Source organism: Mastigoproctus giganteus, chromosome 4 (genome assembly GCF_048544385.1).
Source record: "Mastigoproctus giganteus isolate SK-2022 chromosome 4, ASM4854438v1, whole genome shotgun sequence".
Taxonomy (NCBI): domain Eukaryota; kingdom Metazoa; phylum Arthropoda; class Arachnida; order Uropygi; family Thelyphonidae; genus Mastigoproctus; species Mastigoproctus giganteus.
Window position 1 is genome coordinate 153,415,341 of NC_143578.1, and position 17,921 is coordinate 153,433,261.

At 37.0% G+C, this 17,921-nt stretch overlaps 1 protein-coding gene across 3 annotated transcripts in view; it reads right to left on the reverse strand.

Annotated features, from left to right (window-relative positions):
* Positions 1 to 17,921, reverse strand: part of LOC150087125 (dual specificity calcium/calmodulin-dependent 3',5'-cyclic nucleotide phosphodiesterase 1A-like) — a 769,106-nt gene that overhangs the window by 145,796 nt on the left and 605,389 nt on the right. For all 3 annotated transcript variants that reach the window (XM_090371825.1, XM_090371826.1, XM_090371824.1), the window contains exon 8: positions 16,402 to 16,518. In XM_090371825.1, coding sequence (XP_090227951.1) covers positions 16,402 to 16,518 — 117 coding nt within the window. The remainder of the gene's footprint in view (positions 1 to 16,401; positions 16,519 to 17,921) is intronic.

The window sequence follows — 17,921 nt, forward strand, 5'->3', positions numbered from 1 at the left end:
GAGCACCACCACTTTGCTAATTGGAGGCTTGAAGTGGTGAAACCCATGTTTAGTCACCAGAGCAAAGTTTCCGACATCTCCTCCCTCCCCATCTCCTTCAACCCATGGATGGTACTAAGTACTATATGTTTTGATATCTCTTGTGTTTGAGGTTTTCATAAAAAAAAAAAAAAAAAAAAACCCACAAATATATATATATATATATATATATACACAGGATGGTCTAAAAATAATTCCTTTTTTTTTTTTTTTTATACTTGAAATGTTTATTTCAAATAACTTTGGCTTTTTTGGCTTTTTTTTTTTTCTGTTCTTATTAATTTTTTTTGTTTTCTAATTTTCTGTTTCACATTTGAAATATAATTTTATTCAAGATTATCATTTACCAAAGGGACAAAGAGTGGCAGCAGTTAAACTTTATTACCAAAACAACAATAATACCAAAACAACTTTACAATTACCAAAACAACAATAAGGAGGTGATTGTTCCATTGTATAGGGCGATGGTCAGGCCACGCCTAGAGTACTGTATACAGGTCTGGAGGCCTCATTTCAAGAAGGATGTAGAGCTGCTGGAACGAGTACAGAGAAGGGCAACAAGATTAGTGAATGGAACAAAGGGGTGCTCTTACGAAGAAAGGCTTAAGTTTTGCAAATTACAGTGTCTGGAGACTAGGCACCAGCGAGGTGATCTGATAGAGGTGTATAAAGCCTTGAATGGTTTAAGCATGCTCAATGCTGATGGGATTCTTCCTCTAGCTCAGAAAAATCACCTGAGAGGGCATAAATTCAAATTGAGGAAAGACAGATGTAGGATAGATGTGCGGAAATTTGCCTTTAGCCAGCGGGTGGTTGGTTGGTGGAACAGACTTCCATCCCTTGTGGTGGAGGTTGATAGCCTAAATAAGTTTAAGGCTCAGCTGGACAGGTATTTTGAACGAACAGAGGGGTGAAGTGGAAGTGGGTTTTTTTTTTTTTGGCTGATGCTGCATAAGCTTGCTTTCTTGCATCAAATGCCTCTACTAATGCTAATGCTAATGCTAATGGATAAAGGGATGGTTGTGTGGGAGATGGCATAGAGTGGTAATCAATGGCCACTGCTCTATGTGGAGTAATATTATTAGTGGAGTACCCCAGGTTTGGTGCTGGGCCCATTGTTGTTTTGTCTATTTATTAATGATGTCGATGAAGGTATATCAGGCTTAATGTCCAAGTTTGGAAATGATACAAAGGATGGCAGGGTTGTTAATGATAGTAAAGACAGTATGCTACTGCAACAGGATCTAGAAAAGTTAGGTAGATGGGCTGAGAAGTGGCAACTGAAGTTTAATATTGACAAATGCAAAGTATTGCTAACCCAAGTAGCAGTAACCCAAGAGAAACTCTTGAGTTTCTCTTGGATTACTATGATATGAGTAGCAGTAACTCATATGCAGTTGGTATGTTTCGTACCAACTGTTGGTACTACACTCGGGGAGGTGGAGAATGAAATATGCCTGGGGTAATTACGTAGTTGGATATGAAGTTTTCTGACAGTGCAGATGGGCTGCCAGAGCAGGTCATGGAATTTTGTCAATCATATATAGGAATTTTGCTAGCAGAGACAAGGAGTTGCTTATACCTTTGTATAAGGCAATGGTCAGGCCACACCTTGAGTACTGTATACAGGTCTGGAGGGCTCATTTTAGGAAGAATGTTTAGTTGCTAGAACAAGTACAGAGAAGGGCAACAAGATTGGTGAGAGGAACAAAGGGGTTCTCTTACCAGGAGATACTTAAATTCTGTCAGTTACATCATCTGGAGACCAGGCACTTGTGAGGTGATCTGATTAAGGTTTACAAGGCCTTGAATGGTTTGAGCAGGCTCAATGCTGATGGGATAGTTCCACTTGCTGAGATTATGAACTTAAGGGGGGGCATAGATTAAAATTGAGGAAAGACTGTTGTAGAATAGATGTGCGGAAGTTTGACTTTAGCCAGCGGGTAGTTGATTGCTGGAACAGACTTCCATCTGTTGTGGAAGTATAGCTTAAATAAATTTAAAGCTGATTTTAGCTGATGTTGTATAAGGTTGCCTTCTTGCATCATATGCCTCAACTAATGCTAATGCTTATAAGGTAAAAAATTAATAAAATAAAAATATTTTTATTAAGTTTGTAGAGTTTTCTGCTAATCGTTAAAAATGAATTACTTAAAAGAATGGAATATTAAGGTCTCAGATAAATTCATGAAGAACTGTGGACTCAAGTATTATTATTATTATTATTATTACTAGCCATATAGTGCAAGGAAGCCTGAGGCTTATGCTGCACCAGCTAAAAAAAAAATTCCCAAGTTACCCAGAGTGTGTGTGAGAGAGAGAGAGAGAGAGAGAGAGAGAGAGAGAGAGAGAGAGAGAGAGAGAGAGAGAGAGATAGAAGTAGAAGGGAATCACCAAGAAGAGAAGAATGATGATATCCAGCTCAGGACCCTGGGTATGCCAAGCCCATACTCACCAGATGTGAGCCCCTGGGGATAAATTTTTGTTAGACTAGTAAACCTCCCGCAGCCTGAAGCGTTCAGCTCTAAACTGTTTTTAGTGTTTGCTGTCGCACACTGCCTGGCATCTTTTATATTGTGGAGTTATACTTCATAACTGGGTTGTCACCCACTGCACCACCAGGGCACCCACCCACCCACCGATGAGAGGCCAACAAGCTTCGAAACCGCTCCATCCGGGTGACAGCATCCGCCAAGAAAAAGCAACATGTCCTCTCCACTGGCGAAGCATTGCTTATTCAAAGTAGTGCAATATCAAGGCAACTCGTGAAGGCAGTCACAATATGAGATGTAACTAACATGATGCTATGCACTAACTTGTTTGGTTTAAAATAAGTTGAATAAACTAAATGCAATGGCATTCTATTTCTCAGACAAGGAGACAAAAATTTAAACTGGAAATGGTTGAGTGAAGGACAGATGAGCAAAAACCTGCCTGCAGCCAAAGAGTAATTGCTTGATGGAACAAACATCCAATGGTGTTGTAAAAGTGGGTAGTTTAAAGGAGTAAAATGTCAAATTATTAGATGGGATTGGCTGATAATGTATAAGCTTGCTTTGCTGCATCATTTTTCAATTACTAATGCTGAATACGCAAGCAAGGCTCAATGAATGCTTTACAGCATAATATTTTAATATTTAGATGGGATCGGCCAATAATGCATAAGCTTGCTTTTTTGCATTATTTTTCAATTACTGATGCTGAATACTCAAGCAAGGCTCAGCGAATGCTTTACAGTTTTTTACAGCATAATATTTTAATAAATATTAAAATATTTTTAATTTACAAAATTAAAATAAATCATTTTTGATAAATTTAAGAATAATAAATAAATTTTAGTGCTGGGTTAATGATTTAGCATGCCGTCAAGAAATTTTTCATTTATTGGCTACATCGCAGCGATAGAAAAAGAGGTTAACAACAGAATGAGCAATAAGATAAAGCTAACCTTAGAGTAGAAGTGGTGCACAGTTTAAATAAATATTATCTAATTTAGCATATAAAGCTAACTTAGCAGAAGAACAGAGGTGTTAAAAAAAATTTAAAACAAAATAAAAGCAGATAAAGGTAATACCACTGTCACATTAAACAGAGCAGATTATATTACTAAATAAAAAACCATATTATACAACAGGGAATATAGGAGAAACATTAAGAAAGACCTGACCAAAGCTAGAAAAGGCAAATAATTAAGAGCGCAACCCACAAGGCCCACTGAAAGTAATAAGTTTGGTCTGGTACAAAATTTTACCAAATTGCTGGCAAAATTTTCATCACCACTGGAGAACACAATAATTAATTCAGAGGAATTCATCAGCCATTAAATAGGAACAAAAAAAAATGGGGATATTTTAGCAACTTTTGATGTGAATTAGCATTAGCATTAGTAGAGACACATGATGCAAGAAAGCAAGATTATGCAGCATCAGCCAAAGGAAAAAAAAAAAAAAACTCTCCCATTTCACCCCTCCATTCTTTCCAAATACCTGTCCAGCCCAGCCTCAAATTTATTTAGGCCATCAACCTCCACAACAAAGGATGGAAGTCCGTTCCACCAACCAACCGGCCAAAGGCAAACCTCCACACATCCGCCCCTCCACAATTTGAATCTATGCCCTCTCAGGTGATCACTCCGAGCAAGAGGAAGAATCTCGTCAGCATTGAGCATTATTCAAAGCTTTATACACCTCAACCAGATCACCTCGCAGGTGCCCAATCTCCAGACACTGCAATTTGCAAAACTCAAGCCCTTCTTCATGAGAGCAACCCCTTGTTCCATTCCAATCCTGTTGCCCCTCTCCGCACTCGCTCCAACAGCTCCACATTCCTCCCAAAATGAGGCCTCCAGACCTGCACACAGCACTCAAGGCGGGGGCCCGACCATTGCCCTATACAAGGGGACAATCACCTCCCCATCCCTGCCAGAAAACCTCCTGTATACCACTGACAAGACACCATGAGGTACTCTTGCAGACCGTCTGCACAATTACCCCCAGGTCCTTCTCATTCTCCACCACTGTCAGTGCAGCACCACAGAGCCGACACGCTACTCTAGGGCCACTGCCTCCCATATGCAGCACTTTACATTTGTCAATGTTATCATTTGCCACCTCTCAGCCCATCTGCTCAACTCCTCCAGACCCTGCTGCAGCAGCACACTGTCATTAGTGTCCTTAACAACCCTGCCAACATTTGTATTATCCGAAAACTTGGACATTAAGCTTGATATACCATCATCAATATCATTCATATACACAGAAAACAACAACAACGGACCCAACACTGAACCCTGAGAGACTCCACCAATAACACCAGTCCATGATGAGCAGTGACCAGAGAGTGGTAATCAATGGTCACTGCTCAACATTAGTCCATGATGAGCAGTGACCATTGATTACCACTCTCTGTCTTCTCCCACTCAACCATCTCTTAATCCATAGCAGCAATTTGTCTCCAATGCCACACTGCTCCAATTTGTTCAGCAGTCTTCCATGTGCAACAGTATCAAAAGCCTTTCTAAGATCCAAATATACAACATCAAAGTTATTCCCTGCATCCAGTTCCTTTGTGACCACATCATAGTATCCAATCAAATTGGTCAAGCAAGACTTTCCCTTAACAAAACTATGCTGTAAACTGGGATGTTATTATGCTTAATAACATCCCAGTAGACCAAACTATCAATATTATAGAAAGAAAAACTGAAGAAACAAATAAAGATATTAACCGATAGTAACCTTGTACATCTCATCAAATTATCATTCAAACCAGATTACTTTATGGTTGAAAATAAAATATACACACAAAAGACAGGCCTTTGCATGGGAAATCCATTATCACCAATTACTGTGGTTCTGTTCATGGAGAACTTTGAGTGGGCAGCAATCTGGCAGGCAGCTTTAAGGCCTTCTCTGCGGGTTAATTTTGTGGATGACGTGTTCATAATTTGGAACACTGGCAGGACAAATCATTTAAATTCAAAAAATATCTAAGAAGCACTCATCATATATGTATATATATGTATACATACTACTAAGTTTAAGCTGGAGAGTGAGGTCAGTAACAGACTGCCTTTCTTGGACATTCCAGTAATTAACAAGAAAGACAGCCTAAGGTGAGAAGTTTACAGGAATCTGATAGAATCAAAGCAATAGACAGATACAAATAGTGTGTGTCTAATCATAGCACAAAAAGCATTAAAATACATATTAACAAAACGTTAACAATTTGGTTGTCTGAAAATTTGGGATTAAAAAAAAAAAAATCATAGATAAAATCAATATTCCAACAACAGTAACACAACGTGGAATACGGATCACAAAAGAGTGGTAGTGATTCCATACATAAAATGCATTGACAAAAAAGCTAAAAAGAATCTGCAAAAGTATGAACCTATGGTGATCTTTAAAGCAATTAAAAAAATGGGGAGTTTACTCAAAGGATCTGACACAAGTTTATAATATTCAAAAATAAGTTTAAATGTGGTAAGGTATACATAGGTGAGAAGGGATGCAATTTGGAACACACAAACAAACACATGACTAAAAGGGGAAAACCAAGAATCTGAATGAGCAGAGCATATACTGGGGGGACCCAGACATAAAGTGATAGGAATTTGTAGTAATGGTGGGGGTAGGGGGGAACAAATAAAAAATAAAAGAAGCATTTCACATCAAGAAATTCATTCAGGTTGCACTAAAGAGAAATCATTAGAAATGTAAGCTACTTTTTTTTTTTTTCGACAATAAAATTTAGTGATTAATGGAGAACTGAGGGCAGGGAACAGAGAACAATAGGCTATGAGAACACACTAGTCACTGGATTAGAGATGCCTTTTATGACAGGACATCAATAGTTTGAGAAATACAAATTTATAATCCTTGTTCTTACTTATTATGAATGTGAACAAGAAACTGGTAAATGGTTTGTGATACGATGCTCATTTACCAAAATTTAGCTTATCATAGTGCATAAACTGTTAGAATGGTTTATTTCTTGACTGCTAAGTATTATTACTTAAAAATAAATGGTTTTTGTTACCTTTTTGTTTAAAATTATAGTGCAGTTATTATTTGTGTTCATCTGATCAAGTAAGTGAAACTATTTCTTATGGCCTTAGAAATGCTAAAAAATGAGTCAGAGGAAGCAGGAGAGAAATCTGCCGCCAGTGTTCAGTGTTTACTACACTGATAAAAGAATGATATAAACACTATTTAATATTAAAATTAATAATAGAATTGTTTTTATTATCTGTAAAGGATAAATTTATAACAAAATGAAAGTGTTTTTATAATGTGATTAAATAACATAATGTAGATTTATAGTGCAGAATATACTATTGTACAACTGGGAATAATGATGTGTAGTGTAATGTTAATATTTTACTTACATAGCTTAGTTTATGGTATTTTGAATTTAAATTTACACTACAATCATACCAAAGACTAGAGTAGCAAAGCAAATAGTTCAAAGGAGTGGGAATGCTTTGGCTTGAGGGAGAACTACTGTGGGCAGTTCTCCTATGAATCAAGGTTCTATAAAGTGCACTACTTGTTGCATATTTGGAATCTAACTGTAGTGGGGCATGATGCACTCAAAGGGATGCCTATGCGTGTTTTTTGTTACAAGAGAATGATTAAGCACAAATTCAGTGTTCTGATAAGAAAATATGAGAGCCTGAAGAACAGGGCTGATGCTCTCAAAAGAATTAAATGACAGATCCATCAAACACTCAACTAACTAGCGGACACTGCTCAACGTGGACCAATGTTATTAGTGGAGCTCCTCAGGGTTCAGTGCTGGGTCCGTTGTTGCTTTCGGCGTTTATGAATGATATTGATGATGGGATATCAAGCTCAACGTCCAAGCTTGCAGATGATACAAAGGTTGGCAGGGTTGTTAAGAACACCACTGATGCTACGCTGCTGCAACAGGATCCAGAAAGGCTGAACACATGGGCTGAGAGGTGGCAAATGAAGTTTAACATTGACAAATGTAAAGCACTACATATGGGAAACAGCAACCCCAGAGCAACGCATCAACTCTGCGGCACCACACCGACAGCAGCGGAGAACGAAAAGGACCTGGGGGCAATTGTGCAGGCAGATATGAAGTTCTCTGAGCAGTGCAGACGAGCTGCAAGAGCAGCTCATGGTGTCCTGTCAACAACATACAGGAACCCTTCTAGCAGGGACAAGGAGGCGACTATTCCCTTGTACAAGGCAATGGTTAGGCCACATCTTGAGCACTGTACACAGGTCTGGAGCCTCATTTCAAGAAGGATGCAGAGCTGCTAGAATGGCACAGAGAAGGGCAACAAGATTAGTGAATGGAACAAAGGGTTGCTCCTACAAAGAAAGGCCCAAGTTTTGCAAATCACAGAGTCTGGAGACCAGGCACCGGCGAGGCGAGGCGATCCGACAGAGGTGTATAAGGCTTTGAATGGTTTGAGCACGCTCAATGCCAATGTGATTCTTCATCCTGCTCAGAACAATCAGCCCAGAGGGCACAAATTCAAATTGAGGAAGGACGGATGCCAGACAGATGTGCGGAAATTCGTCCTTGGCCAGCGGGTGGCTGGTTGGTGGAACAGACCTCCATCACCTGTTGCTGAAGTTGATAGCCCAAACAAATCCAAGGCTCAACTGGACAGGCATTTCGAGCGAACGGAGGGGTGAAATGGGTGTTTTTTTTTTTTTTTTTTTTTTTTTTTGGCTGATGCTGAATAAGCTTGCTTTCTTGCATCATATGCCTCTACTAATGCTAATGCTAATGTAAAGCCTACACTCATGCCCACAACAGATCAGCATTCCCAAAAGCAAAAAAGCACTGGTCCTGCAGAAAGTAGCCACTAGTCTTACATTCATGTTGCATATTGACATGCTTGTAAATAGAATAAACTTTTTAAGTTGGACAACCAAACAGCACCTCTTGCATGTGAAAGAAACTACAACTGCACAACATATAAGAACCAGAGTGTATTTGACTCTATTGTATGGTGCTGAGTGTCACAGCCACCCATTAGGAGAATATATGTGACTGAATTCTGGCTGTTGAAGTGGGCCAACAATAAACACTGTCTCCCCCATCAGTTAAGGCCCGTGCAGCTTGCTGAATGGCTTAAACTACAGCATTCACCAGATGTCATTGCCTGGAAACAATTGTTAACCGCAATAGAGATGATGACTAGTGTGATTTCTTCACCTTGCTTCTGGTAGCTATGTGAGTAGCACATCCCACCATCTGCCTTAAGAGGCATGAAATCCCTGAGGATGATAGGCAACAGACTGAAGATGGCTGACAGGTTCTTACCAGCCAGTGTTGCAGTCAATTCACAGCTTGTCACATATGGGAATTGACTTTGATAAGCTTGTAGAAGATCAGAAGTATAGAGGACAAACCATGGTGTGGTTTGCTGAGGCTACTGTTGCCTAGCAGTCTTGTGTATTTCTGTCAACAACTGTGTGTGCAAATGTGTGTAATTATTTGAACGAGTGTATATCTCGGAGAGGTTGTTTAAGTAGATGTCATGCTAAGCTGAACTTTTTACTACAACTGAAAGGACTCTAGACAGAAATGTAGTGAAGAGACTTTCATTTTATATTTTAGCTATTATGGACTCTTTATTTACTTTTAGCTTCAACAGTTTCTCTTTCACTTTCTTCTCCATTATCGCAAAATAATTTTAGCTATTCTTTTTATGCTAATGCTCTAGCATTTTCTGCCATGAAGGGAATTTGTCTCTTACCAATGTACTACATTTATATTTGGTAGGACAAATACAGATTTTCTTTCTTTCATTTTCAGTGACTCCTATCAGGAAAATGGGATAGTTGGAAAAGGACTGGGGCTGCCTTGTCTGTCACATTTGCATTCTAAGTGGATTGCAGAATGTTGTGTAGGTTGTTTATAAAGGTCAAAAATTAAGGTTTCAGTATAATGGTCAGTGATTAATAACGTTAATTTATTAATCAGTAAATTCCCAGTGATATGCTGTTTTATTTATCTCTCTCACACATCACTTTGTTCAATTTTTCTGACAAAAGAATCAAGTAAATCGTTACAGAAAAAAAAAAATCTGCATCTGGATTTAATCACATATGCCCAAAATAATAAATAAATGCATGAAACTCTTTCATTCATTACACTACTGGTTCCACTGTTATCAATATGCTTATAATATCGTGATTTAGAATTTCAGTTTGTCACTTGCAGAAACCCATCAATTACTTAACTTCATATTTAAAAATGAGCTCATTAGATACTGGTGAATATCATAAATTCATTTCCTGGTTGAAACCTTTTGAATAATATATGATTTGCCTTTGTAGATGCAAAACTTGAGGCTAATATTGTGAACAAATATATATTCAAGCATAGTTTTTGGTTATATTTTATAGATTACAGCTGTCAACATATAAAATGTTACGAAAACGAAAATACTCAATCTTGACAAATTTTATGCTGTTGAACATAAAAATCACATTGAAATTTGTTGAATGGCTCTTGTTTTCAAATTATAGTTGGGGTCTCATATTAGTGAGTTACTCTACATTATCAACTACAGCTCTCGGCAAAATGCATGGCAACGCTGCAGTTTTAGTACCACCATGTTCTTATCATGTTATCGGCAACTGTCGCCTCGCTTTGCATCACGTCATAAGTTGTCACCTCAAATGCATCTACAATTCTGTTGTAGTAATCCTCGAATATGGCTAGGTACTGGGTAATTTGTTCTGTTAGCCATTGTTATCTGTGAGATTCCTACTTTTTGTGAAGTATTTGTGTTGTGTAAGATTAATATGCTCCATAATTGTGTGAATAGGCTGGATGACTTCTGTTGCATATGTAGAGGTCACACTAACTTCAAGAAAGCATCCCTTAACTCGAGGCATAAAAAAGGCTTACTTCTTGTACTTGAGGTGTAAGGTAGACAATCAGAACAAGAACTGGGCTCCACACATGTGCTGCACTACCTGTTCATCAAACTCAATGTGTGGGTGAATTGAAAGGGACATTCTATGTCTTTTGCAGTACCCATGATATGGAGGGGGGGCAAAAAATCATGTCACAGACTGTTACTTCTGTATGGTACCTCATATTAGAAAAGGGATGACAATGGAAAAAAAAAAAAGTGGACAGTGATGTACCCAAATATACTATCTGCAATTAGTCCCATGTCTCACAGTGACGTACTACCTATTCCTGAACCACCCAACAGTTTTTCTGTACACCCTGATGAAGATACTGATGAACATCAACTTGTTATACACAAAGAAGTACAGCAGCCATCTACGTCAAGGAATCCACCATTTTGCCCAAACTTCTGAACCACATAAGATCACAGAAAGTGAGCTTGATGACATCATCAGGGATCTTGAACTGCCAAAGAATAAGGCAGAGCTTTTGGCCTTGAGGCTACAACTGTGGAATCCTCTAGATCATTCTGTGAAAGTGACAACATTTTGTACTCGAAATAAAGACTATGATAAATTCTATCAAACTGAAGGTGAACTCACTGTTTGTAAGGATGTTGATGGGCTAATGGCAGCAATGAACACGAGGCACATTTCTGACGAATGGCAACTATTTATAGATGCTTCTAAAGTTAGCCTTAAGGCTGTGTTATTATACAATGGAAATATGCTGCCTTCAATACCTCTTGAGTATGCCATTGACAAAAAAGAAACGTACGCAAACATCCTCTTGGGTGTACACCAGCAGAAGTATGAGAAGCAGATATGTGGTGATTTAAAGGTAATCATCATTTTATTAGGATTACAAAAGGTTTACATTAAGTATCGCTGCTTTCCCTGCTAGTGGGATTGTCGTGCCAAGGATATGTATGCACTACAAGAAGAGGAGTTGGCCTTAACGAAAATCATTAACACTTGGAATGAAGAACATAGCATATGAACCTCTGGTAGATTCCAATAAAGTTTTACTTCCACCACTCCACATCAAACTGGGGGTTCATTGAAAAATTTCATGAAAGTTTTGGAAGTGAACAGTCCTGCATTCACATACTTGCAAGTTAAATTATCAAGACTTAGTAGAGAGAAGATTAAGGCAGGTGTTTTTATTGGTCCACAAATAAAGCAACTTTTCAATGAACAGTTCGAATGCATCCTTAGTGATAGCGAGAAATCAGCGTGGAAAGCTTTTTGAAATGTTGAAGCTGGCAACTACAGGCAGCTTGTGGAAGATCTCATTACTTCTTACGAAAAACTGGGGTGCAACATGTCAATGAAGATGTATTTGGTGTACTCACACATCGATTTATTCCCGGCAAGCTGTGGTGCTGTCAGTGACGAATGTGGTAAGCACTTCTATCAAGACATCGCAGCGATGGAATAAAGATACAAAAGCAAATGAAGTGCTGCCATGTTAGCTGATTATTGTTGGATGGTTAAATTGGATGCTCCTGAAGCTGAATACAAGCAAAAGGTGAAAAGGTCCTGTGTTTGATACAAGTATGTTCGTAGCTATATCTTACTCCCACATATATGAAAAATACCTTGTATAAATATAAAAGAGTACTTTTTTCAAAAACAAAGAGCCAATCTGCCATTTTATGCAATATTTCTGTTTAGCACCCCAAAATCTATAAAGTAAACTTACTTTCATGCCCATAACAAGGTATGACCCAAAATTTGTTGTTCAGTGTTATGTTATGAATGTATTCTTGGGAAATCCAAATGCTTTGCTGACTTATTTGTCTGCAATGTAGTAAAAATGACATAACAATATAGCACCGGGGCAAAAAGATGGACTTCTCCCAAATAACTTTAGATTTGTTTGGATGCATGAAATCAGTTAAATTACAATAGATGGCATTTGCACTTCCAACTTTTCATTATTTTTAACAATTAGTTGTTAGAAATAATGTTGGGAATGAAACCCTAAAGCAGTGCTTCTCAAACCTTTTTGGATCACCGCCCCCCCTAAATAAAAGCCCTCGCCAGGGCTTTTTTTTTTTAGCCCACCAATATAAAGTGAAGCTAAATAACTGAAATGAATATTTGTCTGTTTGCCTCCAAAAACGTAAATGCTGCCCTGCATGTATGTGTGTGAATTATAAAGAAAACTATTTACTGCACTTTATTCCTTCTTCGTAAAAAATTACAACTACATAAATAAAGTCAGTTATAGTCACTTAAATTAAGTCATAAAAATTAAAGTTAATCACATAAATAAGTCAGGATATTAATGGAAATAGTTAATTATATTTTAATATTTAATGCAATGGATGAGCTTGATAGAGATTTATTAGCTTATCAATATTAGGTTTAATACCTGTAAGTAGAAGTCGTAAATCGCCACGTTTAACAACATCCAGACAATTTATTTGCTTTGTCAGCAATTGAGACACAGCACTGAAACGGGTTTCGACTAGATATGATGTTGGAAAAGAAATAAGTAATTTTTTTACAATTCCCCACAATGCAGGATAATGGTCAGGGATTTTCTTTTGTAACCAAAATTCCTGATATGAATTTTGAAATTTTGGCTTCAGTTCAACTTCATTTTGTAACTCAATCAATTCTTCTACAAAACGTTCACCATCGTCATTATTTAAAAAAGGATTTATAACCCAATCTGGAATTTTCCAATTAAGGAGATCTTCAAACCTTTCCTGCATATCTCTGTGCAACATTTCTAGATGATTACAAAAAGTCAGTAGAGTTTCATCAGCTATTTTTCTTTTTTCTCTATTTCCAACAGATTTGGAAATTGATACAATTCACGTTGTCCTACGTTGTGCATAAAAAGCTTTAATTTTGAAATAAATGCTGAAATTTGAGTTTTCGCCTTAATAAGAGTTACATTTTGTCCTTGTAAATGTAAGTTCATTGAGTTGAATCTAGTAAATAAATCTGCAAGATAAGCAATATCAGTTTTCATTTTCTTGAAGTCATTACTAAGGTTGTTGTTCCTATCTTCAAAGAACTCGACAACAGTATCAAAGAGTTCATAAAATCTGTTGAGACAGTTGCCTTTTGACAGCCACCGAACCTCGGAGTGAAGTAGCAATCATTCAAAATTTTCACTGTTTTGATCACAAAGCTTTCGAAATATATGATCATTCAAAGAATGTGCTTTAATTTTGTTTGTACAGTAATAACAGTTTGTAGAGAATTGTGCAGTTAATCACCAAGTTTTTTCACAACTAAATGCTGACAGTGAATGACACAATGAACAGTAATAATATTTGGCACAGCATTTTTTAAATAAGTCATAAAACCGTTGTAATGGCCAATCATTGATGGTGCTCCATCCGCTCCTTTTCATGACTAACACCCCCATGGATAATTCAAACACCTCCCAGGAGGTGATATTGCCCACTTTGAAAAGCACTGCCCTAAAGCAATGACTATGGTCACACCATTTTTTTTTTTTTTTTGCTACAAACCAGAAATTTCTGTTCACACCAAACTGGACGCTAATCGGGTTAAATCATTTTTACTTTGTAACTTTTTGACATTTCTGCAGAGGTGTATTGCTAAAAAAATAGTACTGGAACGCTCGTCGTAAAAAAAAAAAAAAAAAACAACAGTACCAGAATGCTCATTCTCCAGAAGACTATATGATAACGCCACATCGACTGTACAGTAACTGAATCAGACTTCAGACTCACGGTTCATAGAACAACCAGTTCTAGCATTCAGCTCATGGCAAATCAAAATGCAGAGTTCGCACACATCACAGTATATCTCATTCGTTGGATCTCTTTATCTAACACATTTTACTTTAGTAAGAAACGTTTTTTCATTGCGAAATTTATATTTATTTTTAAATAAATTTTTAAATAAATCTATTAATTTTAAAGATTACTATTAATATACATTTTTAGTAGCAATGGGTAAAATAGATATTTCTCCCTCCCATTGATTATGACATTGTTTCATAATATTAGTTGTATAAATTTAATGATTTTCTATTATGACATTTAGAAAAAAGTACTGGAACATTCCGGTCAGGTCCAAATACACCTGGCTGGCTGTGATCCTGGTGCACTACATGTAGACACTGTGACGCACATTGCGAGTTCGTGTCCATATGTTGCCATATAAAATCCACGGCCTCACTAGTTGGGGAACTCTCTGGACCTTTGGTGGAGTAGAAGTTTTTTTTTTTTTTTTTAACACAAACCAAAAGTAATACTATGGAGAAGTGAACCTAAATCCACACTTAAAAATCACCCATTTATTATAAAGAAAATATAAATGATACAGCAATTAATTTTCCGGTGTAATTTGAGCAGAAGAACAAAATTCATTTGATTTCAGAAACTTTTTTTACAATGCAATATTCTTATTTCGCTTGGTTAATCCACTGTAGCATTCTTTTTATATATTTTGTCAGATTACTATTCTTTTGTCAAAACTACTATTATTCTAAATATGATTTTAATTATTTCGCCTATATTTTTCTAATTATTCATGCCAACCGTTTATGCAATGCAATGCAATACAATACAAAACCGATTAGAAACTGAGCGTGAGCAGGACAGTGTAAACCTCCAACTTGTCGTTGGGCCTAACCATGCCACCATCCATGTATTAGGAACAGGTAAAACAGCAACTCACTAGGAGCAAGGAGACAAAAATATAGTAGATGGGTTCAGCTTCCAGTGGGAAGTTATCATATGATGCCATGATTGAACAACAAAAGGCTCTATCTAGACAGTGCCTTTTATTAACCGATTCAACTGATGTGTTAATCTCTAAATAAGTAACTTGTTCAAAATATTGAAATTAATAATTTACTATAAAAACCTTCTAATTAAGTATCTTGCAAATTCAATAAATATGTAGGGCACAAACATGCAACTAATTTTATGCTGAATTAAATGTTCAATATACTACTCCAATAAATGTATATAAGACCACGTAACCGTATGTGTACATCATATTCCTGCAGACACCCTGCTCTCTTATGGCTGCCCAAGAGTGTCAATAAACAGATTTCAATAATAATAAGTAAAAATAAAGCTGTTTGTGTTACTGCAGCAAAACGGCAATGTCTTAAGATAACTATTGTTATGTAATTGCCAAATGGAAATATAACGGTGCTGCTACAGCCAGGAAACATTCGTGTGCACTGTAGAAACTTACAGAAGGTGCTCAGTAAGGTGTTATATAGGCATGCCCAAGTCTCATCGAATACTGTTAACTAGGAGTAGGGATAACACAAGAATTGATAGTGGCATATCACTATCAATTTCACCTTGGTTCCCAGGTAAAATTCAATTTATTTATTTTTTTATTTTATTTTATTTTTTATTTTATTATTTTTTTTAATGTAACGCGCTCTTTGCCTTTTGAGTGCCTCCTGAGGACTTGGCACTAAGCAAAGCCACATCACAGCCTGATACACCATTGGGAACTGATATTTAGTATCAGAATGATATGTGGGAAAGCTATATGGCATCAAAATATGAAAGAGCTGCAGCTCACAAATCAAAAAACAACAAGCTATGTACAGCATCAACTTTCCTGGTGCACAACCCATTGTAATTTGGTCCCTGAGACATTGTAAGTTGTGTAATGGAGGGACAGCTTGCAGATTTGATTTCCCCTTTCGGATGTACTGGTAAACACATACAAAACAATGCAACTCTGGTGCAATGAAACAGCTGTTTTATACATTGAAGAAGGATAGAAAAAAAAAGAAATAAATAAAGAAAGAAAGCATTCGAGCCAATGTAACAAGTTCTGTTGAATCAGAAACAAAACCACTTGTTCTGATTGTCCTATTAATTTGTTTTTCTGTCACTCATATGTGATTACAAATGAACCAAATAACTGCATTATATTTCACTAAAACTAAGTAAGGCTTAATATTCTTGTTTTCCCTTACCTTGTATTTATGTATAAGTCCATACCGTGTAAGCAGGTCGCAACTCAGGTATCGAAGTCCATGTCCATTGGATGTCTCATTGAGTGCAAAGACATCAAATGACCAGTCATCGATGTTCTGTAAGGTAAAGGTATGTTCATATCATCATCATTATACCAACATTATCAACAATTATATGCACAGTCCTAACTCAGCATACATTTTGGATAATCAGAAATTGTTAGAATTAGAAAGCTAAGAATGCACGATTATTCTGCTATATATATTTTTTTTCATTAATTCCATGAATCTGTAATACTAATTCTTAGATTTTTAAAAGGCAATCCGTTATCCAGTAAATATTTTGCCCAGCAAGAAATCACTTGCACCACCTTGTTCAAGTATATTCCATCTCTGCAAAATATATTGCTTCTATCTACTTGGTATAGGCAGATTTAGCATGAAGCTAATGAAGCTTAAGCTTAGGGCCCCTCACTTGCATGAGCCCCTTCCAAGTCCTGGGAGGGGTCCTAGCAATGTGTTCACACTGTCATATGTTTTTATAAAATTTTCAAAAGCAAGATATTTTAACCACAATCGGTTAAGACCGCTGTCTCTTTCCACTCCGATTCCGACTCATGTCAGGTGTCATTGGAGTCATAGAGGGCATTTTTGGGATCCAACTAAGGGGAAGTTGAGTTGGGGACATATTTTTTAGTTTGGGTTTAATGGGATATATTTATGTGGTTCACAGTCACTTCCATATATAGTTAAGTTATTGCTAGCCATCCCAGTGTAGGAATGGGTTACACAAAAACTCCTGAAGCCAACTGTGCAGATCCAGCATCGTGTCATGAAGGTGCAGAGCCACAGGCAATATGAATGTGTTTTACAGTGCTTGGCACCAGAATTAATCAAAATAATGGGAAAACATATACAAAATGAAGTGGCAAATCAAATAAATAAACCAGACACCAAATACTAATCCATTATTATAGATTCTACACCGGATTTGACAAACACTAAGCAGTTGGGATTATTGTGTGCTACTCTTATAATGGAAAAACCTATAAGCGATTTTTAACATTTTCACCAGCCGAAAACTATCTATCTCTGACTTTATTCAACAAAGTGAAACGGGTTCTGGATGATTGCAACCAGCCGTTGAACAACATTTGTGGTGAGGATAAAGAGATGCAAGATCTCTTTAAAAACATTAATAAGTATGCAGAATATGTGGCGTGTGCAGCTTGTTCCTTGCATCTTGTTGGAGAAAAAGCTGCCTCGACAGTACCTGAAGTTGTTGACCACTTCGGTATTTTGCAACAGTTATAGTAACATATGATACAAGAAAGCAAGCTTATACAGCATCAGCCAAAAAAAAAAAAATAAAATAAAATAAAACCTTTCCATTTCACAAATCCATTCGCTTCAAAAGTTTGTCCACTTCTTTCTTGAATTTATTTAATTCAAGGAAGGTTTGTAATCCAAGCAAAAGGAAGAATTCCATCAATACTGAGCCTACTCAATCCATTCAAGGC